Source organism: Pelecanus crispus, chromosome 15 (assembly GCF_030463565.1).
Source record: "Pelecanus crispus isolate bPelCri1 chromosome 15, bPelCri1.pri, whole genome shotgun sequence".
In the NCBI taxonomy this organism is placed as follows: Eukaryota; Metazoa; Chordata; class Aves; order Pelecaniformes; family Pelecanidae; genus Pelecanus; species Pelecanus crispus.
Window position 1 is genome coordinate 7,775,850 of NC_134657.1, and position 27,893 is coordinate 7,803,742.

The following is a 27,893-nucleotide window of genomic DNA, read 5'->3' on the forward strand; positions in this document are numbered from 1 at the left end:
TGTTTTGGTTTTTTTAAAATTCTGATAAAATTTTGGATGTTATGGATAGCTTGAGAGGAAGAGGGAGACCCAGGGATGCCCAAAGATAAAAGGATGCTACAGCAGGTTTTTCCAGAGTTGAGGCAGCATCTTGGCCCTAAACGTTGAAAGCCACGCTCCTCTGTCTTGTTGTTCTGGTAAAGAGGCAAACCAGGCTTTGACAATCTGTTTGATTTAACTCAAAGTTGTGAATGTGCTGCATCCATGTGGCGTTCACCTCATTTACCAATTGTCATGGCAATAGCTGGAAAGGCTACCCCAAGCTTTTACTAACGCCAGTACAAAATCTGCAGTGCTTATTGCAGGTAGGCAATAACCCTTCCATGTTCCTGCTGTAGCTAGCATTGAGAAATAGCAGCAAAGATTGACATTTCTCTGATGTTGGCACTTTTTTAAAAACTGCTATTACTTTTGGAAAACAGGCAAACATTTCTTTCATATGCATCTTTAAAACTTCCTGTATCCCAAAATCAAAACCAAAACTAACTTTCTGGGCAAGTGAAATGCAACACTGCGGTATTATATGGTTAAGATAGATATGAAGAGTCTTCCTCAAAAATAGACTGGTACTGACTTTTTTGTTGCTAAAATTATGCTGCTGGTGTTTTCCTGGTCATTTCTTTCAACTCTGTTTTCTGTGCTTTTTTTTGTTTTTGTTGCCATTGTGTCCCTGGTAGCTGTTGCACATACTCCTGAATTTGAAAATCAAGGGCTGGTACTGGAGTTTTGTAAAGACTTCTTGCCCAGTTCCCTTTCCTCGTACCCAGTGCTCTGGAGTAAGTCTTTTGGATATTATGCAGATGTTTCTGTGCCTTGGAAGTCTGGCTAGTTTGTGCGTCCTTCCCATCTGTGCTAAAGCTGTGAGGATCCCTGTTTTAAATAAAGTACAGATTTATCTACTCAGCAGGTCAGCGCTCTTCTGTAGCCAGGTCATTCTGGGGAAAAAAAATTACCTTTCTTGCCTTTATTTCTAATTGTCTTTTTTTCTTTTTTTAGTGGGGTTGGAGTTAAATTTACCTATAATAAATACTATGAAGAAAAGGGGCTTCCAATTTGCTTGCTAAAGGCAGCTGTCATTTTTAAAACACCAGCTGGACTGTAATTAAGATATAAGCTAAATAGAAGGTAGTCAGGATGTTCCTCAGTAATATCTCTTTGCACAGAATGTCTTATGATGGTGTTTACAGCAGGGTGGAGTAAGTACTTCAAGTTGGGGTTTGAGTTCTTTTCATTGCAGAAGTGGAATCTAGAAAACCTACTGGCCCTGCTTATTGAGCGTGAGTTTGTGTACCAAGGGTAGGAGCTGAAATGGCATCCACTCAGCTTGCTATGAAAGTTATTGCTGTGACGTGTTAAGTGGCATCACTTAATTGTCTGTGGTCTTATTAGGTGTGCTGAACATGCTGCTGCTGCTGCCGAACGTGTTGCTGATGATACTGCCTGTCTCCAAGACCCCTTACGTGGAAGAATTTTAGGGGTTGCTGTGCAGGTCAATGGACGTGGACCCCTATGCCAGCATGCAGGTTGGGATGCGAGTCGTTCGTGGAGTGGACTGGAAGTGGGGCAGCCAGGACAACGGTGAAGGGAATGTTGGGACTGTGGTTGAGATTGGTCGTACAGGCAGCCCAACCACTCCAGATAAGACTGTGGTCGTGCAGTGGGATCAAGGCAACAGAACCAATTATCGGACTGGATTCCAAGGAGCTTACGACCTTCTTCTGTATGATAACGCACAAATAGGTAAGTACAGTATGAGCAAGAAGCACAAACACTAGCGCTGGAAACCCATCTTCTTTAGTATATGTAACACCTGCCTCACCTGCTAGCTGGCACGTTAAGCCTTTTGCAACTGCCTGTGGACTGATGCTGAGCAGCAGTGTGCGCTCAGCCAGTTCATGGCAATGAAATTTCTGTTTGCATCTATGCAAAGGCTTTTATTTCCTCTTTCTTTTTTATCTGTGGGTCTAGCAGTTTTGCTGACTTTGTCACTCGGCTGGATTCTGGCATGACTTTTAGGATGAGAGTCCCTTAAGCCGGGAAATGGATACTTCGTATTACACGTCACTTCGTGTTATATTATTGCATCATCTTCAATACACGCACAGTACATGATTTTTCTCTTTAAAACATGCTGATGTAGTTGTAAGAGCTTGTTCAGCCTGATTGCTCTGATTTCTGTGTGGATTTTATATTCCTTTGCTTTTGTTCTCTTAGGTGTCCGTCACCCTAACATCATCTGTGACTGTTGCAAGAAGCATGGTATACGGGGAATGCGGTGGAAATGCAAAACGTGTTTTGACTACGACTTGTGCACACAGTGTTACATGAACAACAAGCATGATCTGTCTCACTCCTTCGAGCGCTATGAGACAGCGCACTCGCAACCGTAAGTGGTGCTATAGGGGAAGTCCGGTGAACCATGTTGAGATTTATAGGTCACTATTCTATAGCAGCGGTCTCCAAAATGGGGTTTCTGTGCCCCAGGAGGTGTGCAAGATGATCTATTGAGGTGCAGGAATAAAATAATAGAACTTCAGTAGTACAAGTCTGTATAATTTATAAAGAAATAAATGTACATATATTGGGGGGTGCTCAAAATTTTTTTACTGATAGGGTTGCGCTACCAAAAGTGTTTGGGGACCACTGTTGTATAGAATAGTGTAAGGCTGGGTCTGGCACTTTTATGGAGCTGATTGGCAAAAGACAGCAAACAGAAATCTGCAGAATTTTTCTGAAAAATTAAATTAAGGTGAAAAATGGTTGTCTGCCCTGGTTCCCCCCCCCCCCCCCCCCCAATAATTTCTTAGATGTGCTTTGCTATTTGCTGTTCTCAGATAACCGAGTGCTCACAGGGAGGCTGACGGGAATCTTGCACTCCCAAATTGTTGATTCCTTCTCAGGGTCTATACTGTTCACTGAAGAACAGCACCTTCCCATTTACTCTGTGCTCGTGCCTCTGCACATTAGCATTATTGGAAGTGACTGCTACAGTGATGCCTGTGGAACAGTATCCATAATTTTATGCTCCTTCCTGATGTGCCAAAACGTGGAGGTCTGTTCTCCTGTCCTGAGGAAGAACTGAAAAATAGTCTCAACAATAGTTTCTTTTGTGCCTCCTAAGGTGGGCATGAAGATGAATTTTGTAATCCTCTTGCCTTTAGGAAAAGTAATAGGACATCAACTCTTGTCTCTGTCATTGATTTTTTTTTAATTTTTTTTATTTTCTCCCTTTGAAAGTGTCACTGTGCATTGCATCTGTCTGTAGAATGAAAAGTGTAATTATTTTGCTAAAGACAGTAGTGTTGGATTTGCAGCTGTTTTTCCTTCCCCATGGGAAGCTCTTTCTGGAGTTGATTACCATAGTTTTGCCACGGTGGCTGAGCCAGAACTCTGAGTGCTAGCAAAGGGATTAGATATTGCTGTCCAAAGATGTCCCCTCTGAGCTTTGAGGCTTGTGTTTATCCACCAGATTAGGATGTTTCTTGGGCTTGTGTTAATATGACAAGCCAGCCAGATCCTATTGTGAAATGAGCTTTGTGATTTCATATATATATATAAATATATGTATATATAAAAATAGACTTTTTTTTTTCCTCTCCCTCTTTCTATGAATATTATAGTTAGCTCCAAGTAGTTACTCAGAGGTGCCTGCTTGTGTCTTTTATTTGAGTTCTAGGTACGCTCTGCTGTTAAGGTACATAATCTTCCTCACATTTAAAGAAAAAAGAAAAAAAAGTAGGCAACAATTACTGTAAGAGGCTGCACTGTTGCAGAGCAGTCCAAATTTTCTGGCCTTTGCATGGGTTCTTCAGGGTGCTGCACAGCGCTGCGTTGTCTTGGGCAGCAGGCCAGCTCTTGCCTTTCCTGACCCTCACCAGGAACATCCCAGAATGCTGTCATTTATCAAAAGGCAGATTGCTAGGCAGTTTCTCCCCAGGACTCTCATCTTCTGCAGAACTTCTTTCCTTTTCTGAGGAATCTGAATGGCGGAAGATGTAAATAGAGCAGTTTTCCCTTTCGAGGCTTGCATCTGACCTGTGTCCAGGCTGCCATTTGAATTAGGCAGTAGAGTGCTTGCTGTCAGTGTGAAAAGAGAGCTTGGAAGACTGCCAGTAACCTTGCCAGACCTAGCACCGTCCTGTCCGCGTTGTTTGACTTTCACAAAACGCTGCAGCACCACTCTGGAACGTCACTGAGGCGCTGGAGGGCTCTTCGGAGGTAGATGTTCACTAGCGCAGCACTTGGTGTCTGATGATGCTTGCCTCTTGGTGGCTTTTTGGTTTGTTTGATTTGATTTTTTTTTTCCTAAACTCCTTTGCTTTTTGCTGTCAGTGTGGTTCATTCAGTGGTTAGAGAGGATCTGATATAACTGAACTTTTTTTGAGTTGATAAAAAGAAGTCTAGATGTAGGCCAGAGTCTATGATACCAAGTCTTTTGTTAAAGTAGCAGTATTCTGATTTACATTACTATGTGTTAGCAGGAGCAATGATCTTCCTAATACCAGGCAGCTAATTAAAAAAAAAAAAAAAAAAAGGTGGTACGGGGCGGGGGTTGTGTGTCTGACATCAGGGACACAGCAAGAGCCTGTCAGATGTGGCAATGGTTTCTGGGAGCCTCAATAAGGGGTAAAGGAAGAAGCAGCAGTAGTTGTAATTGCATATTGTATATCCAGTTGTGTAACATCTTTCCTGCTGTTCCTACGTGGCAGGTATTGAGTGTAGCTGTGACGAGGGATGAAGAGAGAAATTAGAAATCTGCAATGAAGAAGCTTCCAGTTGTGGAAAGCCGCAATTTTAAAGATGAATGAAAGGTGCATATTGTGATTCTTAGAAGTCACTAAGCTTCTGGAGAAAGCAGGCTGTCAGAAATGCTTTTTGTCTCAGTCATTTGACTGATTTGGATGGTAGAATACTGTACTATAACTGCAATGCATATGTGTTTTATGCAAGAGCTTTCATACAGGGAGCTGGCAAACTGAAACAGTTTCACTCAGAAACGTCTTGTAGTGCAGGAGCAGGAAGAAGTAGGAACGCCTTTGCTTTAATGCAGATGTGATCCTATGATTTGTTGGTCTAGTGTTCTGTAGATTGCTCTGCATTAAGAATGGAATGTTCTGATTAAAAAAAAAAAAAAGTGAAACAAGGGGCAGAGAGGGAGATCACCTTTGAACGGTTCCCCAGAGAGGATTTCTTTGGAATAACTGAGGTCTGAGCTGTAAAGACACATTGCCTTAGGCAATGCAGCATCCTTTTCAAAGAACAAAAATTGCATACTTATGACTCACTAGGACTATCACTTAGATCACTCATCTCAATTTTCTTGCTTAATAAAATAGAAGAGAAAAGCTTTGGCAGTTCCACAAGGACCAAAAAAAGCTGTGTATTTAAAAAGACATGGTAACTGCTGTATGGGTTTGGGTTTTCTTGAGATTTTGTTGCTATCTGCTGTTGTTTGAATGGCTGTGAAACACAGGATGAGTCTCCTTTAGAGATCAAGATTCTCTCACTTCCTTTCTCTGGTGGGGAATGGGTATCTTTTGGTTCTTTACAATGAGCCTCCAGCACAGCAGTGTGTTGCTTTCAAGACCCAGGCAAAGTGCTGTGATGAGCCCCGTGGAGTGTTAATTAGTCAGAAAGCTTATAAAGGGAGCGGATGGGGAGACAGCCCACCAAATTTGACATAATCCCATAATCTTGGTTTTGCATAATGAAGTGGGGGGGGGCTACTTATATGACTGTAGTCCTTGGCTTGCCATCAGTGAGATCATATGTAGAACAGTGGAATGCATGTGTATTACAGAGCTGTCACATCAACTGTGATTTTTAACCAAAGATCAAGAGCTGGGAGTTTCCAGTCCCTCCCTGGTCTCTATTCTTAGTCTGTTGTGAGAGAACATTGCCACGCATCCAGTCTTGCAACTGCTACCATTGCTGATCCTTTGACAGAGGAAGCTAAGGCCCCTAGTAGGACAATTTGCGAGATGGCAGCGTGATGTCCTTGCACAGCAAATTGCTACCACCTGCACTGCTGTTGCCGGACCCACCACGTGGCGCCTGTGCAGCTACCCTGGGCAAGGCTGATGCGTAACTCTTCGTAGCAGCTCGCTAATCCTAGGATTTAAGAGGCCTTAAGCCCAGACAGACACTGTAGAGGGTTCCCAATCGGTTTTCTAAAGAGGCTTTGAAGACACCTTTACCTGAAGGCTACTTCAGGTCTTAAATGACCTGAGTTTGAACTTCTGGTGGCAGGAAGTACTGATTTTTGTTACATTTTGCCATTTGAAGTAACCTCTTCCTGACGTCTGCCAATCACTGGTGTTTTTTTATTGGTTTTGTTTGGTTTGAATTTTATGGCTGTTTGGGAGAGGCTCTCATCCTTAGTTTAAAAGGATGGACAGCTCAGTTTCACTGAAGACCTTTTTTTGCAATCTCGTATCCATTTGCTGGATATATGCTTAGTAATTGGAAGATGAATCAGTGTCTGTAAGCAGGACAGCAAAGCAAAACTCATCAGGTTTATGTTAGGGCTGGAATAGGCAGGCAAGCTCTGGTGAGTTCTGCAAATAATCAAGTCCGAGATAATCTTCCTCTTACACAAATATTAGTATTATTATATTCAAGTGCAAAGGCAGCAATGGCATTTTGCATGCATCACCTTCTCAGGGATGATGCTATGTTGAATTTCAGTAGGGGATGTGGTGCGTTTTACCCAGGCTATTTTCTAGACTTCACTCACCAATAAATCACAACCTTAACAAATTTTCAGAAGTCCTATTTTTTTTCTGGAGAACAGTGGAGTTGGAGGAGCCAGCAAACTACACAGGGAAATGTTTTGTGTAATCAAGCATAAGAAATACAAATATTTTCTCACCTTGTGTTTTACACTGTAGTCAAAACAGACTTTGCAGTTATTTTCAGCCATAGTTCTTAAACCAGCTCTGTCTGGTCTAGCTACCAGTTGGATTTCTAAACCAGATAGATTACAAGAACAAGTGCATGTTATCATTTAGGTATGCATGTGCAATGCAGACCCATTCAAGGCGGCTTTAATAATCCAGCCTTCTGTCTGTGACTGCTTATACTGTAAGCTTGAACTAATATAGCAGCTGAGTGACAACTGCTGGGTGTTTGATTATTAGGCAATAAAGGGGATACAGGTTTATTTACTGTAGTAACCTCTTCAACATGTGCTATTTATGCAACGTCAGTTTAAGCTGCTAGACTTAAGAAATTTTGGTGAGTAACATTTTGAATCAAATCTGAGTCTTGTGTGATGATGCTTGTTTCCTAACTTTTTAAAATGCTCATTAAGTATTAATGATTTTATTAATATGAATTTATTTATTAATTTATTCTGTTAATGACTGAGTGTAATTTTACTTTTAAAAAACCTCATGATTTACCAGGTAAGCTACCTAACTGTACCTCCTTAAAAAATATTTACATTGCAGAATGCCAGGGCCTATCCCCACACTGGGGCTTCCCTTATTTAGTTTGGAATATTCTGTTTGATTTGTGGAATAGAGATTATATTTCAGTGATGTATTTTATCTTTAGCTTTTGTGGAATTACATGATCAAAACGGTAAGCAAGAAAAATCGTCACTAAAACATCCTTAGCTTGTGTTTTGAACTAATAGTCATGATTAAAGGATGATAACAAGACATTTCACTTTGTATGCTCACCAGTGCTTCTGTATCATTGTCACTACAGTATTCTGCCATTAAAGGCTGCGTATAGACGTCTCTGAGAGCACAGTTGAGAAAACCTTCTGTCTGCAGTACAGTGTCAAGTCTTAGGTGCACACACACATTTTAGTTCACATTTGATAGCGTTGGTCTGAAATCTTGCCCGCTGTGGCTTTCCAAAACTGAGTCTGATATGTTAGCTGCGGAGGTTAGCAAAAAAAGACAGCAAACATTTAGCCCGACTCAGACCTTGCGGTCTGAGTTATAAACATGCAGCCGGTTTTGTGAAGAACTGTGCCTTGGCAAAGAAGGATAGGATTGACAATGGAAATTCTTGGTAAAGACAGTTCCTGAAATAGGTTTCTGTGATCCTGATCCCTCACTTACTAGCGTCCTTGTCTTAGTCTGGTTCATGCTTGAGCAGTCAGCATCCGCCTGCCATCTGTCAGAATTTCCTTCCTTTATCCTTTGCTGGAAGTGCTTCAGTAAAAGCTTTGCTAGGGAGGATTAGAGAATCTAGAATTTCTTGCATCGTTGAGGTCGGTTTTACCTGTAGTTTCTGTAAGATCTTTGTGTTGGCTTTTCTTGAGGTAGCCTGTGTAGATCTTTCTACATCCTAGGAGTGTGGGTTTGTACCCACCATGACCTGAGATTCTAGTTTACAGCCATGCCTTTCTGAAGAGATTAACACAACATTTATGGCCTGCTACCTTGCAGGGTGACCATCCCTTCTACTTTCCAGTCCCGTGCATTGTGTTTGTTTCTTCGAGTAAGAATCTTCTGCAGTGGAGAAGTCTCTGTCTTGCAAAATATGTCAGCTGTGCCGGGTATGAAGGAGTTCTGAGTTCCGCAGGGCCTCGGATCGCTACTGCAAATTAAAAGCAGTCTCTATTTAAACATCTCCAAGTCAGTTGTTTTGGGTCTCAAATCTCTATCTGTAAAGCATGGATGATGCAATTTTTCTAGCTGTCTGGAGCATAGCTCTCCGTGATGTGAAAGGCTATGTAAGCACCTTGGGGAAATTTGAGCACAGGCAGAATATCCACAGGGGGGTGGCTCCAGGCATGCTGAAGAGAGACACAGCGTCGTCCTGTACAGTACACGCTCCCAAGTGTTTTCTGGACTCTACAGTAATTTAATATCATTGGAATTTGTAGGGCAGAAATGGCTGCAGACTTTGGCTGCCGTAATTAAAGTTGTTATTAAAGGCAATATCGCAGTGATTAAATTTATCCCTAGGGTGTTTTTGCAACACGCTAATAACTTGGGTTGTTATCCAGTATTTGGAGCAAAACATGTTGAATTAGATTAAAACCTAAGATGTACTGGCTCAGGACATCTGGTTCTCGCATCATTCTTCAGTGTTGCTGGTCAGCAGTGTGGTTCAAGACAAGGTCAAAATTTTTGTGAGGCCAGGGAAAGAAGGCAGTTATGGTGGGTTGTGTCCAGCATTTAAGTAGAATAGGAGATGGAGTTTCTTACCCTTCTTTCTTCTTTAAGGAAGCTCAGCGTTCTGAACTGGTCAGCTTTGTTTTCCTGGTCTCTAGCCACTAATGGCACTGAAAGTGACAGGTTAACGTGAGAGCTGTTGAGATGGGAAATGGCTGCTGTTATATGATTATACAAAAAGGGAAATTATGCTAGGAATATAACGAGTGGTGGTTATTTTGCTGTTTAAACATCTTGCTTAAGCTTAGCATCGTGCTTTACTTTTACTATCACTGAGAATCTTTGCATTGAAACCACTCCCTTGTGAGAGCAGAGTTTGGAGGAGAGAAGTATATTTTTATCACTTTGTCTCAGGGCTTGACTAAGACATCTTTGATAAATTGTTAGAAAAGCATTCAGCAAAATACAGTGAAAACAGCATGTTGTAACTAAGCTGTTTCAGATGTAGTACACAAATCCATGCTGGTTTTTGAAGCCAGTCTATAGTGCATGACACAGTGCAATAAAATGAATGCTGATCAGTGTTTCTTTTTAGCTGAGCTTTTTCCTAGCCATCTTTCATTATCTTTTCTTTCATAACAACTGCCAGCCTTGATGGTGTTTGAAACGGCCAAAATCTCAATCATTCCAAAAATGGTCTTCATCTTCCTCCTGTTGAGCTACAATCTGAATAATGAACATTCAACAATGATAAGAACATGTGTAAATGATCTCTCCCTCTTTTTAAACACATTAGGTTGCAAAGCACAGGTGGGAGATCTGTTAACAAGTTAAGAAAGGTAAAAGACTTAGGCTTCTGATGGATAAGTAAACAGTAAGTTCAAGCGTAAGCTTTTTATCCTTCTGAGTCTCCACCTTCTCTCTCTAGGTATTAGATGGAAAATAAATACAGCATTCTGAGGTCAGCCCTACCCCTGGTAGGCTTCCTCTCCCCTTCCCCTGCGGAACAGCTGCTGAGCTTGGTTTTGCTCTGTCTGGTCTGGGAGTTGCCATAGAGCCTGTCAGGAGGAGGTGAGCAGTTACGGCTATGGATTGTGGCACCTTTGTAGTCACCTAGAAAAGTGGATTGTACCCTGGGTGAGCAACACAAACAGGTCCATAAGGACTTTGGTGGCTTGGTATCTCATGAGAAAGCTTTCTGCTAGGGAACAGAGACTAGGAACAGCACGCACAAAAACAGCAGAGAAGCTGCTGTAACATTATGGGAATTGGAAGCTGCTTTAACAGGACATCAGATCCCCTATTTACTATCACGTAGGTATTTTTTTTTTCTTTTTTCTTAAGATGGATCAGTGTGTATGCCTGTGATGCGGATTGCAGGGCAGATAGAAAGATCTGTGTTATCCTGCAAACAGTCTGTCCACAACACTGCTGATCTAATCTGCTCTGCTTTTCAGCAAGTGAACTAGGTGGTGCGGTCTGCAGCTTACGTTACGAAGTGTGCTGAACTCCTTATGACTTGGAGCTAAGAGACTGCCTGAGCTGTTACTGCTTTCATGCAGCATATACCCTGGTAATGCCCATAAGCATTGCCTTAACCTTAGCGATGGGATACAAGGGCAGCTGAAAGTCAGCTTCACTCTCCCTTTGAAGAGATGTCAGACTTTCTGGAGAAGTTACTAACTTCCTCCTTACTCCTCTCTTTTTTTTTTTCCCCCCCCCCCCCTCCTCTCAGAGGCTCTGTTTTAAAGATATGTTTTGATTGTATGAGACTTATATTAATTGACTTGGGTGTTCTCCTTTGGGAAGCATGTGTGGATTATAACTGGCACAGATGGCAATGAAAACTCACATGCCCTCCTGCTGTGATGTTTAGGATTGCTTGATGATATTTGTAGCAGGGCTTCCCCTGCTCTGTGTAGGCAATGGGCTGAAGTTGCTAAATGCAGATTTTGATTACTTTAGTTTGCAGATGTTGAACCTTATGCTGTAGAATGCTGGTAAATAGTTCACAAAAATATTACTTTGCATGTATTCACAGTAATCGTACTTGGCCCTTAGTGAGCTGCCTTGCCCTAATAGAATTTGTGGATTGCGCTTCTCAGAGAGTGTGTGGGGAATTTTTTCTTCTTTGGAGCTGCTAGATTTTATTTTTGCTCTGCACAGCAAAGGCTCTTGAAGTTCTGAAAGAAGGATGATTTCTTTTCCTTCATGGCTAAGCATGCTGTGTGCAAGTGAGTGAATGTAATCATTTCGAATCTTTGTGTTTAGGTATGTTCAACTTCCTGAGTCAGCAAGATGCCATTCTGGTACCTAACAACATGAGAGAGAGACCCCACCAGTCCTGCTGCTTGTGTGTAGATACGTGTTTGTCTCCACAGGCAGTCACTGAAGTGTGCCTGTTCCTCATGCTTGCTTAGCAGCCTCTATTCCCAATTGTCTGCATCCCACAGTTGAGAGAAACACAGAACTTTTTTACAGCTCACCATAGATCTCACAATTTTTGCTAATGTTTGAAGATAAACCTGGGTCTTCTTTCGCCCAGTGCATTATTCACTAGTTGTCTTTCTGCCGTCAGTGGAACAGTGCATGAGTATTCTGACCTTCCTGGGGAGCCCAGCTTTTAGGATCAAAGACCCCGATCAGCTATTTTATTGTTTTCTCTCACTTCTTACATGCCCTTCAGAACTCAAGCCATGTTTTTCTGTGTAAGTGTGGTACACTTGGTCCTCATTTGACAGACCTCGGTTGGAACAGAGCTTTATAAAGTGTGAATAGTAACGATAAATTAATTTGTTATCTCTTATTTTGTTTTTCCAGAGTCCTAGTGAGTCCTCGCCAGAATTTGACTCGCATCACATTAAAAGGGACTTTCCAGGGGGCTAAAGTAGTCCGTGGCCCCGACTGGGAGTGGGGTAACCAGGATGGTAAGCTTCTTTTGAGATGTCCTGTAAAACACTATTCCATTTTCTCTTTCTTTTTTTTTTCTTTTCTTTTTACCAAATTGCTAATTGAAAAGGCATGTGCTGAGTAGTAGCTTCTAGGGGAGCTGTTCAGATATTGCAGGTTGCTGTTCTTTAGAGTATGAAATATTATTTGTTTTCTTGTATTTGTTTAAAAACATATCTGTGACATAAACTGTATGCATTCATTCAGGGTGTGGGAGGGAAGGTTTGCTGCTCCTATTTCATAGATGTGAAAAACTCATGGGAACCATCCTGAAAGATCTTGTATAGAACTATAAATGTATACCATGTTACAAGAAAGTAGAGACCTATCTTCTCCTGAAAAAGCATCCATTCACAGTGGGAATAAGGTTTGTCTGACTTTGTGTACAGTACTCCTTTTTCCTTTGGAGTTCTTTGGAATATCATTATTTGGATGCTTTTAAGAACAGTGAAGAGAAATGATCTGTAAGGAGTGTTTCACATGGAGCATTAATGAAGAACTGTTTGCTGTGGTTGCTGGAGAATGGTTTCTGCTTTCTGTATGAACTGTAACTTCAGGCTGAAAATGCAAAGAGACAAAAATGCCTTTTCTAGAGCTGCTCTTGGGGTATAATGACTGTGTCTGATTCACTGATACCAATTTCTGTGTAGTGCTACAGAGTTAAGGCAACTTTACTGTCTGTTTGTATTCCAGAGCCCTTGTACACACTGTAATGTTTACAGCTTCTTTTTTCCCTTAATAATTAAGTTGTAAGTCTAAAGGTTTCCAATGTTGAATCCACCATTTATTGTGGCTCTGGGTTCAGTGGAGGACATGGATACTTGCAAGGTCTGAGAGCAAAAGCAGCTTATGCTCAGTACAGCTTATCCATACTTTTGAGATCAGATCAACATTTACATGTCTGAGACTTGCATTGTGTCACACGATGATTGTGACCTGAAGGCAGTTATATGTGCAAGACAAGTGAGAAGAAACATAAGGGCAGACACTCAGCTGATCTTTAATGAGGACCGCCTTTTGCCATCCACAGCCTTTTGCTCTTCTGAACTTAGCTTCCTGCTAGCACTAACACATCAACTCTGTTTCCATTTAAGGAGGTGACATATAAGTAGTGCTAATAAATAACATTGCAAACTCTATAACAGGGTCCTGCTAAGTTTATGTATTGATTGTGTGGTCCAGCGTGGGCAATAGCAATAAGGGCAATAGCAGCTAGTTGAGAAATCTGATCAAATGATCTTGCTTTTATTTGCCTGTGTCTTCTTAGTATTCCTGCCGCCTGAGCCCTTTGCAGAAATTAGCATTGACTGCAAAATTTGCCAATTGACCAAACTTTTTTCTCTGCTGTGGTCAGGGTGGACCCTGGCAGCTCCTCAGTCACTTCAATCTTTTCATTGAATGCATATTTTTCCTCACTACCATGTCTTAGAGTCCAAACGCCATGGAAGTGGAAGCTAGTGCCCTCCTCAGAGAAAAGCATCTGAACAGGCTGAGGGGGGAGATTACTTTTTGTTGTTCAATGTGAATCCCTGCTGCAACAGACAAACATTAAGTTCTTTTGTTGCTGGTGCTAAGTTTCTGTCGGCACTAATTCGAGGCCAGTGATACCTACCAGGTTTCTTACAGACTGAAAGAACAGGGAAAGGACAGCGATCTGCTACAACCTGTCCACGTTAATAATACAGCCAAAGGACCACAGTGTTGCTGCAAGATCACTGTTTTCCCATACTTGAACATTGGGACCATGCAGAGGCTCTCCTTTCCCTTCCCATGGTCAGTAACTGCATATTGGATGTAACCGCCTTTTCTAAGAGCTGTCATCCGGATTCATTTCAGACTGGACAGTTGTTTATGGTTATCTGCAGAAAGGAAGATGAAAATTACTGTTAGCTGCCCTATTGCTAGGGTCTGGGTTCTAACCTGGGACGCTTTTTTAGGCATAGCTGTGCAGGTTACATCACAGAAATGCTTTTGGTAACTTAAATTGTATTTTCATGGATAACATTCATGTGAGTGGATATCTGGAGTGCTGGTCTGGTAACTGGCTGCAGTGTGAATTGTGTACAGAATTGGGATCCACCTGCCATTTCTAGGGAGAGAAAAATATTTTTCTTCCAGTAAAAATCAAGAGATACTGGGACTTTCTGATTCTCAGACCAGCCCTCTAAAGGTGTGTTCTTGATAGAACTGACAATAAAGCCCACTGGCTTATCTGTATTATGCTTTTTAGATAGATATGCAGTTAGATGAGGACATTAACTCCTTTCAGCTGTTAAATTCCAAGATTTTGCAGGCAATTAGAAGCTCACTGTCCACCTGGTGAGACAGACAGATGTTGCTGTCCCCGTTTGGGAAAGCGCTAGACCAGTGCTGGGACTTGCCGAGGTTCACACTTGGCAGCAGAGTGAGGCAGGGAATCTGCAAATTCTGACTGCCTGTCACTAGGTTCGGTGTTGATAGACTGTTGTCTCTTAGATGAAAGTATGTCCCATCTGCCCAGCCAGATTTACCTTCTCACAAGTATACCCTCCTGTTCTGGTTTGTTTCAGTAGTACTCCTCCTTGCTTGGGCAGGTGAAGAGAAGTACCAGAACAAACTTTACTTGATGTTCTGGGGAGAGATTAAAGATCTTGGGTAGATTTTACAGCGCTGCTGTGTTTTCATCTTGCCACAGTGTGGTGCCGTGACGCCGTGTGTTGCCTAGCTAGGCAGTGTTTCTGTACACCAGGAGGAATGGATGCTTCTACACACAATTCAGCTTTTCCGTATCTGTATTCCAAAATAAATGGCTGGCTGGCTTCCAGTGTGTTTCATGCAAAGGTTCTCTCCTAGTTGGTCAAACTGAGTTGTCTCGTGGTTTAATTTCCCTAATTAAAAAGGTGACTGAGATCTCTTGTGCCTTCTGCAGATCAAGATGAATCATACAAGCTGTGAGGAAGTTGTATGAGCTGCCAAATAATTTTTTTGTGTGTGTGATTTCCTTCTTTCATGTATATGAAGAACACTTGACTGGAGGGCACTGCTTTAGGCAGAACTATGTTGGCAGTGAAGGAGACCTGTGTGCTTCTGTTCAACATGTAAAGCTGGCCTATGATAAGGCCCCACGGAAATCCTTCCTGGTGGTGACTTCTCTGTCAGAATTTCATCTGCCCCAACTACTGTCTTTTAGCTCTGTGCCTACTCCTCTGTGGTGAATAGTTGGAGAACTGACAAGTTTATTCCTTGTTTTTTTACTTAGTTAAGATAAAAATGTCATTAAATTGTATCTCGGTAAACATCCCAGTGTGAGGTGAGTTTCTGTATGTTGGTCTCAGTGAAAACGCAAGCCGGACACTTTTTTCCCCTCTTTTTCCATCAGGTGGTGAAGGTAAAACTGGACGTGTGGTTGATATTCGTGGCTGGGATGTAGAGACCGGACGCAGTGTGGCCAGCGTCACGTGGTCTGATGGTACCACAAATGTCTACAGAGTTGGTCACAAGGGAAAAGTGGACCTGAAATGTACTGTGGAGGCATCTGGTGGCTTTTACTACAAAGAGCATCTCCCAAAATTAGGTGCGTAGAGACCTCTTCTGCTGGGAAATCCTGACTCGTGCTGCCATTTCCTGACACTGAAGCCATTTTGCTTGGAAGACAGAAAATCAGCAGGTGGTTTTATAAAGTTCCCACATAATATGTACCATTTTAAAAAAAGTGGTCATTGTGTGAACTTACCGCTTTATTTCAGAGTGGCTAGTAAAGTAGTTTGGCCTTTCAGTGGTAAGATTGTGTAAGACCATCAGATGCCCATATCTGTATCCCAAGGAGGGATCTTCTGCCAAGGCAACTTCTTGCTGCTGCAAATGCATGAAACTGCCTTGGGAGTGCCTGCATCTGTCAGCAGAGAATTCAACCCAGTGTCAGTTTTGTTAATCCAAAGTTTTTCATTCTTCAGGCAAGCAGTGGTTCAACTGGTGTTCACTGTGCTTTTAGAGAGCAAATATTATTGTTCTGGTCAACCCAAAAGTGTGTTGAAGGGGAATGTGACAAAAGGGACATTTCTGAGAATGGAGCTACCAAATACTTGCCCGGCAGGGAGATTAGAAAAAGTCATGGGAAAAGGTGATGTCTATATTGGCAACTTGCTGCAGTCCACCTTTCCTCTGAACTTTGATGAAACCAAGGAAACTACTTGTGGTTTTGGACTTGCAGCATTTTTTACTAAGGTGTAATTTAGTTGTATTTTTTTAATGAGGTGCAGGGGCCATCTTTTGCTCCCCTGAAGGAAAACAGAGAGGTCTGTTCTTGAGTTTGCAGCAGCAGCAGAATCAGGTCTTTCTCATTCTTTTGTCTCCCTGAGCGGCTTGGCAAGAGCGTGAGGGAAGGGAAGGGTTGGATGGGGAGCTTATTTCCAGAGGTACAGCCTCTCACTACACAGGAACTCTGGGAGGGTATAGCACTCCACAAAGCAAGTTATGTGGCTGCCTATGGAAGAGAGCTTGAGTACTGTGTGGGTGTGTCTGCTGAACAACAGTTGTGGGTGACTGAATTGCTAAGAACAGCTACTGATGTCTGACATGACATGAGAGGCATCGTTCAAAGGCACTTCTCCCCTCTCTGGGAAGGGACGAAATTGTGACTTGTTAGAACTACCTCATGTTTAACTCATATCAGTATCCAGTTAGAGCTAAATCCCCTTGATGTCTCTACATAGTGCTGCCCCATAGTGTGTGCAGGGCGTATGCCACTAGAAAAAGGGTTTTACACTGTTCTGCCCCAATTAAGCCTATGTTAATTTGCAACCCTTGTTACAAAGCCAAATGCGACACAAAGGCTATTATTGCATCTTGCATGTATGTGGGTGGTGTCATTCTTCTCTTTAGGAAAACCAGCTGAACTGCAGAGGAAAGAAAGCACGGACAGGCATCCATTCCAGCATGGGGACAAGGTTAAATGCCTGCTGGACATTGACATCTTGCGGGAAATGCAGGAGGGCCATGGGGGCTGGAATCCTAAAATGGCTGAGGTATGCTCTGCTTGCTCCTATTCTCTTAGTAATGTATCAGTCACTATCTCAGACTATATAAGTAGGCACTGGGTAAGAAGTTACCAGAACATCTTTGTTTAAGGTGTTATCTTCTATATTTATATTGTGTCGACTGAATCACAAATACATATTCTTTAATGATAGGACACTGGAGTCAGATTTATTTTTAGGCTCAGATAAATCTGTGTTGTATGAGAATTGCCTTGTAGAGCCCTGCATAATTTCTGAGAGCCTACGATGGGTCAAAAGAGTTGCTCAAAAGTCTTGGAAGCCAGTGCAAAAAACTAATGGCTGGTTTGTTTGTTTTTAAATGAACCATGGATCTTTTCCTTGGGGTTCTGGATCCATTCCCCGTTTGGCTTCTTTTGTATTGTGCATTACTACAAATGAAAGTTATGTGTTTTGTCAACAGTGGGCTCTATCCCTGGCCAGGGCTAAAATTTCTCGGCCCATATGATGTTCTTGCAGCTCAGCCTGTTGTTCTTGTCTTTAGTTTGAAGAGCTATCAGTCTGTTGTCTAAAAAAACCCTCAGATAGTAGAGGAAGTAAAGATAGAAATGACACCTGTTAATGCAGTATGGCATCTCAGGGGGCCATCATGGAAGTGAGTCTCTGGGGGGTTGTGAACATTCAGTGTGGGCTTACATTCAGATGAAATGATAACAGTGAAATGAAGAAATTTGCCATTTAAATTAAAAGGTCTGTGCTTTTTGTTTCTCCTTAGTCTCCTTAGTTGACCTCCAGGTCAACTTTTTTGGCTTTTAATAGTCTACAGATATTGCCCAAAATAGATTAAATTACCTTCACATATTGAAGAAGGCAGTACTGCTATTGTGCAGTAGATTTACTGCAAGACAGAATCACATTTTGATACTCACCATTACAGTAATAAGACCTGCCTCTGAGTCTGTGTTAGTAACTTGTATAAAAGTGGCTTTTTGGAGAGGGAGGGAAGTGTATAGCCACAAGTGACGCAGATGCCTGCTGCTCGAGTCAGTAAACTGAATAACCTGCAGGTCTGATTCTATGACAGCTGTCTGAAGCCTTGGTATATGAAGCACTGCTATAAAATTATAAAGATATGTTATATATGTATCCTAGCCCAACCTGTCCTGTCGGTGAGTGGTCTTTTTGAAATCAGGCTTTAAAATGTCAAGACAACTATGCCAACCCAGTTTCAGTGTGGAAATCTATTAACTGGGCATCGGTCTCTTTTTAGCCTGGCAGGGGGGACTTACGGTCTTCTGGCATGAACTTTAAGAATGCTGTCAGCGAAGCCATGAATTTTTTATTCCAGCTAAGGCCTTCATCCCCAAAGCTATAGTTTTTGAATGTTGCTGTGTAGCTAACATAGTCTGCTAGGTTGTTAAACCTCTGCACTTCTGAGTTCCTGTTGTTGGTGAATGCAGGTGTAGAGAGGGATATTAGAGAAACAGTAACTTCCTCTCATCTCAGAAATTGGTACTTTTTGTCTCCTTCAAAACTATCAGCTGCTCAGGACCTGCCAGAATCAACAGATCAGAATACTGCACTACTCAACTATACTTTGTTTTGTGTAGTCTCCTCTACCGTGCCCCCTTTTTTTTTTTTTTTTTTTTTTTTTTTTTCCTTCTCTCAGAGCATGCCTTGCTGGTATTATACTGCAGAACAATGTTGTAATCTCTGCCCACCTTTGTAATTTGGAAAGAGGAGGACAATTTGTGCTGCATTTTCAAGGATTTTCAGACTCACTATTCCTATGACCCTCCTCCCCCAATATGCTGCTACTTTAGAGGAGCCTCTTAAGCAGCCTTCCCCTCCTTTTGCAGAAAAACAATGATTGCATCTCATTTAAAGCAGGTTTGGGAGCACTGTTAGTCTATGAATTGGAAAAGGTGCATAATTTAGCCGTCTATGCCATGGATGCCTGCTTTCCAGACTATTAAGCAATGTGATTTATTTAGGGGGTTTCCCCTACTTTTTTTTTCCCCCTATCAAAAGTTCATTGGCCAGACAGGGACTGTGCACAGAATCACGGACAGAGGGGACGTGAGGGTCCAGTTCAACAGTGAAACCCGCTGGACTTTCCATCCTGGAGCTCTGACTAAGGTAGGTGCTGATAGGTGAGCTTGGCCAGAACTAGAAACGTTGCAGGGAACGGCTGTCAATTTAACCTGCTGTTAGGACACAATGTGTCTCAAGCAAGTGCTGAAGAAATATACTGCTATTCTAAAAGCAGTAGTTCTAGGCAGAATTTCCTGCAAGCCATCAGAACTAACACAGACAGTTGCAGACAGTGGGAGTTGGGCTACTAGGCTGTGCAGTTTTATGAACATTTGCATTTCAAATGTTGTAAGTTCTTAAGGTAAATTCCATTTCTTAATTTCAGCTTCTTTGATAAGAGTGGTAACAGTAGACCTACAGTAGCTCATCCTTCTGCAGCTGCCTTTCATCTGTGATGAACCTTCTTCCACATAATTTCCATTTGATTTTGCTTTCTTCCTTATTCGTGTGTCTTCATGCTATTCTACTTTTTGCATCTTTCTTTGTCTCATCTTTCTCTGATTCTTCTGGATGACCTGAGTCTTTAATCTGTCTCTTCTAATTTTGTGTCTGCATTTCTAAAGCTCATAGCTCTGGCCTTCCCCAGAGGTTTGATGACTTGAAGTGTGGATGATTAGAAACAGGGCTAATAGGTATAGAAGGAGCTGCTGAAAGACTACACAATTCTGAAAGACCTGAACAAGGTCACAATGCTAAAAACTCCAATACGAATGAAAAATGCAGTGTCAGACTGTTTTGCACAGAATTAGTCTGCTTTGAAAAGTGTGTTTTGACAGTGCTCCCTTCTCAGCTCAGTGAGCAGAGGGGAGCACCTGGCAAATTACCAGTACAGATAAATTCTGTTTTCCCTTTTCTGTTTTAAATACAAACAGATTTTACTTCCTTATTAAAGTGAATTACAATCTCCAGTGCCAAGTCAGGTATAGTGAGATGGACCAAGGAAAGTTCCATATGTGCTTTATACTGGTATTAATTATAAATGGTTTAAAGAAGAAAGAAAGAAAAGAAAAATGTTCTGTCGCAGATTATTTCACTACTTAAATGTGCACTTGGCTTAAAACAGAATTACCCCAGCCCTTGGACTATGTTTCTTTTGCAGTGCAGTCATTACAGATTTCTTGGTAGTCGTACTTATGTTTTGGAATGCCTGGGTTTTTGAGTCAATGGACTTGTTTGGTTGGGTTTTCAGAGGGTGGGGGTGGGATGGAGGGGTTGATCGCTATTTTTTTTTTTTTTTCTGGCTTCATCCCCCAAAAGCTTATGACTTTCTTTTTCTTGTAGCTCAACACCTTTTGGGTTGGTGATGTTGTCCGGGTGATAGATGATATGGAAACAGTGAAGCGATTCCAACCTGGTCATGGGGAGTGGACAGATGAAATGGCACCTGTGAGTGCGCGCCAGTTCCAGGACAGTCCAGTAACTTCCTGAGTTTTCCCAAGCAATTAGTAATAGTGACTGAGCTTGCATTGCCCTCCAGTATTCCTGCTGGTCAGTGAGCGCACAGACCTTTCTGGGACTGCTGAGGCCTTGCAAAATAAATGTGCCTGGTGCTATTGGTATTACAATCCTATTGCAGCACCCAAAGCAAAGTGGGTAGATGGGGAATCTGACAAAGGATTTGGCTACCAGTAAGTCAGATAAGAGGTTTCACTAGCCAAAGTAAACAAGTCCTCTTATTCCCTTCCTAATTCTCTGGAATGAGGCAGGAAAGTGTCCAAGTACAAAAATGGTCTGGTCAGACCAGTATGGCTAAAAAGCAGAATACAGGTGTCCTCCAGGAGCAATTAAATGCACAGAGGAAACCTTTCCTAGTCCCAATTTTATCAGTTCTCTCAGGGTTCTTTGGACTGTGTTTTGTTTTTTCACCACCTTCCTCTCCAGACATTTGTAATGCATCTGGGAAACCCTTCTTAGGTAAAACCAGTAATAGAGAAACTGCTGAGAACCCTCTGGTGTCCTTGAAGTGGGAGCTGTCTGCGAGTGTGTCACTGTTCGGTGCTTCTTTTCACACAGCAGGAGTGCCGCCTGCGAAACCACTCTTAAAAGCATTGCACTGGCTCTGAGATGCAAAGCATACTGCATCTTACCTTTTAAAAATCATTTCTCTCTTTCCATTGCAGGCCCTAGGGCACATCGGCAAGGTGACCAAAGTCTATGGGAACGGAGATTTGCGAGTGTTGGTTGAAGGGCAGTCCTGGACGTTTAACCCAGCTTGCCTGACAGCCTATCAGAGAGAGGAGGAAGCAAACCTCATGACAACGGAGAATGCAAAGGAATCAAAAAGTGAGATAGTGAGAACAGAGCTGGTCTGATCTGTCAGGGATTGTGAAATGGTTGCTCTGGTGTAACAACAGCAACACTTTTTGGACAGTGTTAAACTCCAGCTGCCTGTTCTTCCCTTGGACAGAGCTCCAAAACCAAGCTGGGCCTTGCTGGGGAAGCAAAGCTGGCCTTAACAGGAAAATACAGAATTTAGGACTTGGGAATTCTAACCATAGCACTGCCCTAGGTTCAGTATTTGCTTCTGCCTTGATCTGTCTCAATTTCCTGTTCCGTCCTGCTGCATTTCCTGTAGGGGGATACTAATTCTTGAGTGCTTGTGAAATATTCCCAGGTCCTTGTGTGGAGGTGTTGTCAAATCAACGATTATTTTTGGGGTGGAATGAGCAAATTGAATTTGGAATCACATGATGTGTAGAGGGAAGTTTGTCCATTTTGCACATCTGCTTATAAATTTTTTTGTAGCCTCACTATACTTATTTCCTTTAGATGTCAGGATCATGAGGGAGAGAGGACAGACCTCACCTTTTTTTTTTGTTTTGCTATGTAGATGGGTCCTAAACTGTTTGTTCAAGTTAGACTTCAGGGGGTACTTGCATATGAGCCCAAGCTTTTTAACTTTGCTCTGTCTGGAGAGCTGTAGCACCTCTGTCCTCTCAGGCACTCAAAAGTCTGTAATTAGAGGGCCCATCTGAAAGGACCTGTATTTCTTCCCTACAGTATCTTTTCCAAAACTATGCATTCCTCTTCAGATTATTTGCCTTTTAGTAGCGATTTTTCTGTTTTGGTCTTCTGTAGCATGGTCTCATGTCTTTTGGGTTCTCAAAACCTCAGACTTGTAAAGCAAAAGTTCTGTGTAAGCCATAAATTTGTAAAGCTCTCTGTGTGAGCTAAGTATTAGAGGTACAGCAGGCCCATACTGTGGTTATACAGCTGTACTATGCCATCTGTATGCATGTATACACATGCTCTTAGGCCCTCTTAACCTGTGGCTGTTTCTCATTCCTACCAGGTACTTTGATTACTGTACTGGAGAAACTGCTCTCCCAGAAGACAGAGGCAGAGCATGCAGGCTGCCTGGTCATTTGTGCAGCACTGAACAATGCAGCTAAAGTTCGGGAGCTCCTTCAGAAGTACCCAGACAAGGCAAGTTTTGAAGACATCCTGAATGGTTATTTTTTTGTTGCTCCTCTTTAAAATACTGTCATAAAATTTTGTAGTCAAGTGGGGAAAAGGATGGGAGAAAAAGAATAGATTTTTCAGATGTGGTATTAGCTCCTAGCAGCTGGAAAATTATTTTGCTGCAATTTAGGATTAAATTTGTATGTTGAATGTGCATATTTTATGGCTCCAGTTTGTGGCATTAAATCTGAACTAGAGTTAAGGACTTAAAGCACTTTCCCAAAGCTGGCTTTTCCCAGGTTTCCTGTATGGGTACTGCACCTGTAGAAGTAGGGGGAGAGGTATTTATCGCTACGAAAACAGTAGCAAGAGGTCCAAGTACCTAGCCCCTGTTTGAAAAGAAGGCCACAGGATGTGTCTGGCTGGATGTGTCTGTCCTTAGATGACCTTGCAAAATGGTGTTGTTGGAATCAGAAAGGAGAAAGGGTGCCCAGATCCTGACGCTGTGCATGTCTGTGCAGCGCCTTATCTCATGTCTGACTGGAGCAAGGAACTGGGCCTGACTTGTTGCTGAACAATTTATGTGCTTGCAGAGTGCTAAACTGTTAGGAAGGATCACGTCTACTCAAATCACTGCTCTTTCAAGCTGCCTGTTTGAAGGTTCAAGCTCCTTCAGTGAGGGGTGCAGGGTTTATAAACAGGTTAAAAAAGGAGAACCACAGAACAAAGTATTTCAGCAGCGTCCTTGGAAACCATTGGTAACAAAACATAAGTTTTGTTGAGGCTGTGTCTGCATGGCTGGCAGGAGCAGCTGGATGCACGAACCAGAAAAACTAGGATCAATTCTAAATGGGTGAAGCTGATTTAGTGGTTAGTTGTCTGGTATTTATTACAGTTCTTTATGTACAAATTTAATGGGGCCTCTGGAGATGGGAGGAATAGACAAATACCTGCAATTGTCTAATTTATCCCAGATAAGAAAGTGCTAAGAGTCAGGAATCCATTAAGTTATCATCCTTATTAGATTTCTATTCCTATTCTAGTATTTGTATTAATAAATTAGTTATTTCTATTAGAGCGTTATATACAAGAGGAGGCTGGATTTGAGGCTCACTTAGTAGTGCAAGCTGGAATTGCTTGCCAAGGCCTTTCCAGCTTATCAGCATGGTCTGTCTCGTGTAAATGGAAGAATAACACAGTGGCCTCTAATGCCTCCTTGCCTAACTGACTGGCCCATCGTTTTGAGTGAATCAAGGGAAGTCTTGCCTGTCCTGCTGTCCTGACTGCTGCATAGAACCAACTGCAGGGAAAAAAACCTTTGTTCTCCTTGCCAGTCTGCTGAGGTTTTGCTAGCTCCTTCATCTCTTCTCCTTAGCCTCCCACTGATTTCAGTAGCTTCTTTTCCTTTTTTTTTTTTCCCTTGCCTTTCATACAGCCTCTCTTTGTTCTTCAGTCCTTCTAATTCTCAAAAAATCTCATTGCAGCACTTCAACACTGTGATATACCCTCCAGCAAAGTACCTGGAGTAACATAGAACAATGGGGACTTGGCACCTTCAAAGCCTTATGCAAGGCTAATTTGATCTCCTCACACATTTTCCTATTGGGAAAGGAATTGTTGGCAGAGATGTCAAGAAGTGTTCTGCTTGCAAGCATACAGGGATTTGGCATCAGAGCTGCAATTAGAGCCCTGGCTTCCAGCTCTGTTCACTCGCTTCTCCCTTCTTGACTAAATGTGCTGTCCCCTTCCCCTTTAGAAATATTCTGGGACAAGGTCAGCCTTGTGGCTGATGTACGTAAAGCGGAGCCAATGGGACACGGATTCTGATTAGCATTTCTGAGCCTGCAACTGCTGCACAGCTAATGACTTCCATCCTGCTAGGCCTGCTCTAGAGCAGAGCTAAGGCCTGAACACAAGGCAAGGTCTTTCCTAATCAAGCTGTTTGCTGTGTCTCTGCCCTTCCTGTAGGTCGATGCAAAGAACCAGGGCAGAACTGCCCTGCAGATTGCCTCTTATCAGGGGCATCTGGATGTTGTGAAGATTTTGCTGCAGGCACATGCCACTGTCAACCTAAGGGATGAAGAGGGGGATACAGCACTGCACTACGCAGCTTTTGGGTACGATATCTTTCTTCATGCTATTGCTGATACAGGACCTAAAGGGCTGCAAAAGGACGTTTCTAGAAATAAATGGGCAGTCTGTGTGAAGGGGGTGTGGCTGATGGAGGCTTTTCTCTGATTTTACCTTATGTTAGAAATGGGCCTTTGAGCTTCAGGGCCCCAGGTGTATTTCTTAGTGCACTAATTTAACCTCCACAGCTAGGTCAGTTTGCGTGCCAGACCTTTTGGGGGGAATCAGAACAAGTGGTAAGGAGGTTTTGGTGATTAGATTTTTTTCAGGGTGAGGGGTGGGTGGTTTGGTTGGGATTAGTTTGGTTGGTTGGTTTCTGTAAGTGCATATGTTTTCCAGAGCAAGATGAAATGTTGAGTTGTGGTGTCAGTTGCCAGGGAAGAATTCATCATTAAGAGTGGGAGATTCCTGTTGATTTAAAAGCAAAGAGAGAGCAGATTCTAGACTACAAATTAGGAAGGTTTTGTTGTGGTTTTTTAATACTAAGAGGAGGTGGGGTGAGGTCGAGAGGATGCAAAACGAGAAGTTCTGTTGCCTTGCAAGGAGGAGGAATTTACTGTCTGCAGAGGATTGAATCTAATCTGTCTTACTCCTTGCTTTTAAATCAGAAACCAAGCTGAGGTTGCCCGTGTGCTTATCGCTAAAGGAGCCAGTGCAGACCTGTTAAACAATGCAAAGTGCACAGCATTGTATGTTGCTGTCAGTCAAGGATTCACAGAGGTGGTGCAGACCCTCTGTGAGCTCAACTGTGATGTCAACCTCCCAGTAAGTTGTGGGTTTGTGGGGGAGGGTGTTTGAGATTTTTGGTTTTTGTTTTTTGGAGGCGGGGGGGTGCTTCTTTATGTATTACACCATTTGTTGCTTTGTAAGTTTTTAAGGTCATTCTCTTAAAATGCACTACTGTGCATTGCACCGAGGCAGTATTCCTCTAATTTCAGTAGTCTAAAATTCCAGGTTTGGGTCTGCCCCTTCCTCATTGTGGGTTTGCTCAGCTCAAGGCAGTGGCACTCTCTCTGCTGTGCTGGACACGGGCTTCCAGTGAAAGCTGACCTGCTGCTAATGTGCGTTGTTGAAACACTCCTGTTCCCAGCAATAAGGAGTGGTGAGATATTTAAGACTGGCATTTAGGAACTTCAAGGTAAATTGGTAAATTGGACCCAGCCCATTTTTAGGGTGTGCTTGTATGATGGTGGGCCTGGACTGTGCTGGGTCAGTCTCTCAAAGCTAGTTAGGAATGTTAGCACCTGTCTACTCAGGAGCTGGTTTCAAGTCCTGGGGAAATGATTTCACAAAGGCTACGAAACTGCTGTGGATGCCAGTGATGTTTGGATGTTTGGCCTGGAGCTGATGTGACTGGTGACACAATATATCTTCTTGTCTTGAACCTTGCCCTCAGGGTGAGCTGTTTCATTCGACACTCTGAGGTAGGTAACCTGTATTCTGCTTTGGTATCCTTGTATAGGATTCCCAGGGAGACACCCCTCTGCATTATGCTATCACTGCAGATTACAAAGTCGTTATTGAGATTCTCACCGAAGTACCCAACATAGACTTCACTGTCCAGAATTGTCAAGGCTTCAACCTGCTCCACTATTCTGCTCTAAAAGGCAACGAGCTGTAAGTGACCCTTTTTCATTTTTACTGCTTTTACAGATGTTAACTTGTACTTGCTGTCTTAACAGTAAGAAGGTAGCAGAGGTAGTTCTAGAAGGAAGGAGAAGTTCTAGCTAGGAAGGAAGTGGTTGGTTATACATTCCTTGGGTTTAGATATGGCTAGGTAGAGCTGTTGCCCTCCTTCCCTCCTTCATGCATTCACAGGAAACTGCTGCCTGCTTTCCCCATCCCATTTTTCTCATACCTCCCTAGCTTGGCTAGGAAATCTGTCTGCTAAGGATAGTCTCCTTAGATGTTTGGGTTCGCACAGGAAAGGACAGGAGAAGGTCTGTAGTAAACAGTACTTGAAAAGACTGTGTCTAACTGAGAGCCTCTGGAATTCTTCCAAGGATAAATCTGCTCATTATTTTCATAGCAGTGTGAGTTTACTATACTTCATTAAATGATAACTGAGGGCTTTTGTTTTATTCTTGTAATTCAATCTGTGAGATAGAGGGAGTGCTCTGCATCACAGGTGCCAGCTCTTAGTGCTGCCTATTAGAACATGAACATTCATAACTAACAACTTAATAGTTGGACTGGATGATCTTAAAGGTCTTTTCCAACCTAAACGATTCTATGATTCTATGAACTACTGACCAGAAGAGGCAGGCCTCTCTCTTCTGCATTGTTTTCCTTCCTGATAAAGTAACTCTTCTCTCTCTGTTAACCTCCAACACTCTAGAGCCATAAAGAAGATTCTAGCAAGAGCTCGGCAGCTGGTTGACTCCAAAAAGGAAGATGGCTTCACTGCCCTGCACCTCGCTGCTCTCAATAATCACAAAGAAGTGGCAGAAATTCTTATCAAAGAGGTAAGAAACAAAACAAAACCACCAGCAACAAAAACTCCCATCTGTCCCGCTCCCAAACCCCTACATTTCCTAAGCGCTATTGAGTTAATGCTGGGACTCACAAGGATGTCTCTGTCTCTTTGAAGAGCTGGCATTGTTTGCCAGACTTTGAAGAACAGTGGTCGGCATTCCTGGGAGTATTTTCCTTTGGCAGGAGAAGGGTATCTTGCAGGCTAGAACAAAGTGGGTTGGAACTGGAGCCTGCTGGGAAATGTTCAGTGAAGTGATGGGTATGAAGGGCAAAGACTTCAGAATAGCTGGTAACCTGCTCATTAAGGAGCGTGTAGATCTGTGTTCAGAACCTTGCCTGCCTCATTAGGTATAGGTCAGAGCTCAGTTTCCCTCACTCCGGGTGTACACTGAAGCTCCCCAGCTACTGGTTTTCTATGGTGGGTTTCTCACTCTTCATTTTCATGAAAGAATATCTGAAGGCATGCATTTCATTTGAATGCCGAACAAAATATTTTGACATGTTTACTCCAGGTTATTTATCTTTCTTCTGTCTTGAGTGAGTACTAGACCTGCCCGTGGTGAGCAGCATCCTTTAGCCATGAAAATAACAAACTGAAGGATGGCAATCTAACTGGCATTTTGCTGTTGATTTTTGTGGAGTCAAAGCTAGCCTCTGTCTCGGCTTTCAGGTGATAGTGGCAATGAGGGTGACAACTACATGTCAGCACTCCCGGGTTTTGTTTCTTCTTCTCAGTGGTTTGTTGCCTGAGTTT

General features: G+C 42.5%; 1 protein-coding gene across 4 annotated transcripts in view; it reads left to right on the plus strand.

Annotated features, from left to right (window-relative positions):
* The window catches only part of MIB2 (MIB E3 ubiquitin protein ligase 2), a 52,250-nt gene that overhangs the window by 15,096 nt on the left and 9,261 nt on the right, over positions 1-27,893 (plus strand). For 2 of the 4 annotated variants that reach the window (XM_075721754.1, XM_075721757.1), the window contains exons 2-14: positions 1,429-1,779; positions 2,254-2,425; positions 11,937-12,043; positions 15,424-15,618; positions 16,926-17,068; positions 19,070-19,177; positions 20,414-20,518; positions 21,253-21,415; positions 22,425-22,558; positions 24,503-24,651; positions 25,273-25,429; positions 26,127-26,281; positions 27,003-27,129. In XM_075721754.1, coding sequence (XP_075577869.1) covers positions 1,533-1,779; positions 2,254-2,425; positions 11,937-12,043; positions 15,424-15,618; positions 16,926-17,068; positions 19,070-19,177; positions 20,414-20,518; positions 21,253-21,415; positions 22,425-22,558; positions 24,503-24,651; positions 25,273-25,429; positions 26,127-26,281; positions 27,003-27,129 — 1,962 coding nt within the window. In that variant the 5' untranslated portion in view covers positions 1,429-1,532. The remainder of the gene's footprint in view (positions 1-1,428; positions 1,780-2,253; positions 2,426-11,936; positions 12,044-15,423; positions 15,619-16,925; positions 17,069-19,069; positions 19,178-20,413; positions 20,519-21,252; positions 21,416-22,424; positions 22,559-24,502; positions 24,652-25,272; positions 25,430-26,126; positions 26,282-27,002; positions 27,130-27,893) is intronic. The other 2 variants (XM_075721755.1, XM_075721758.1) reach the window with 2 other exon arrangements.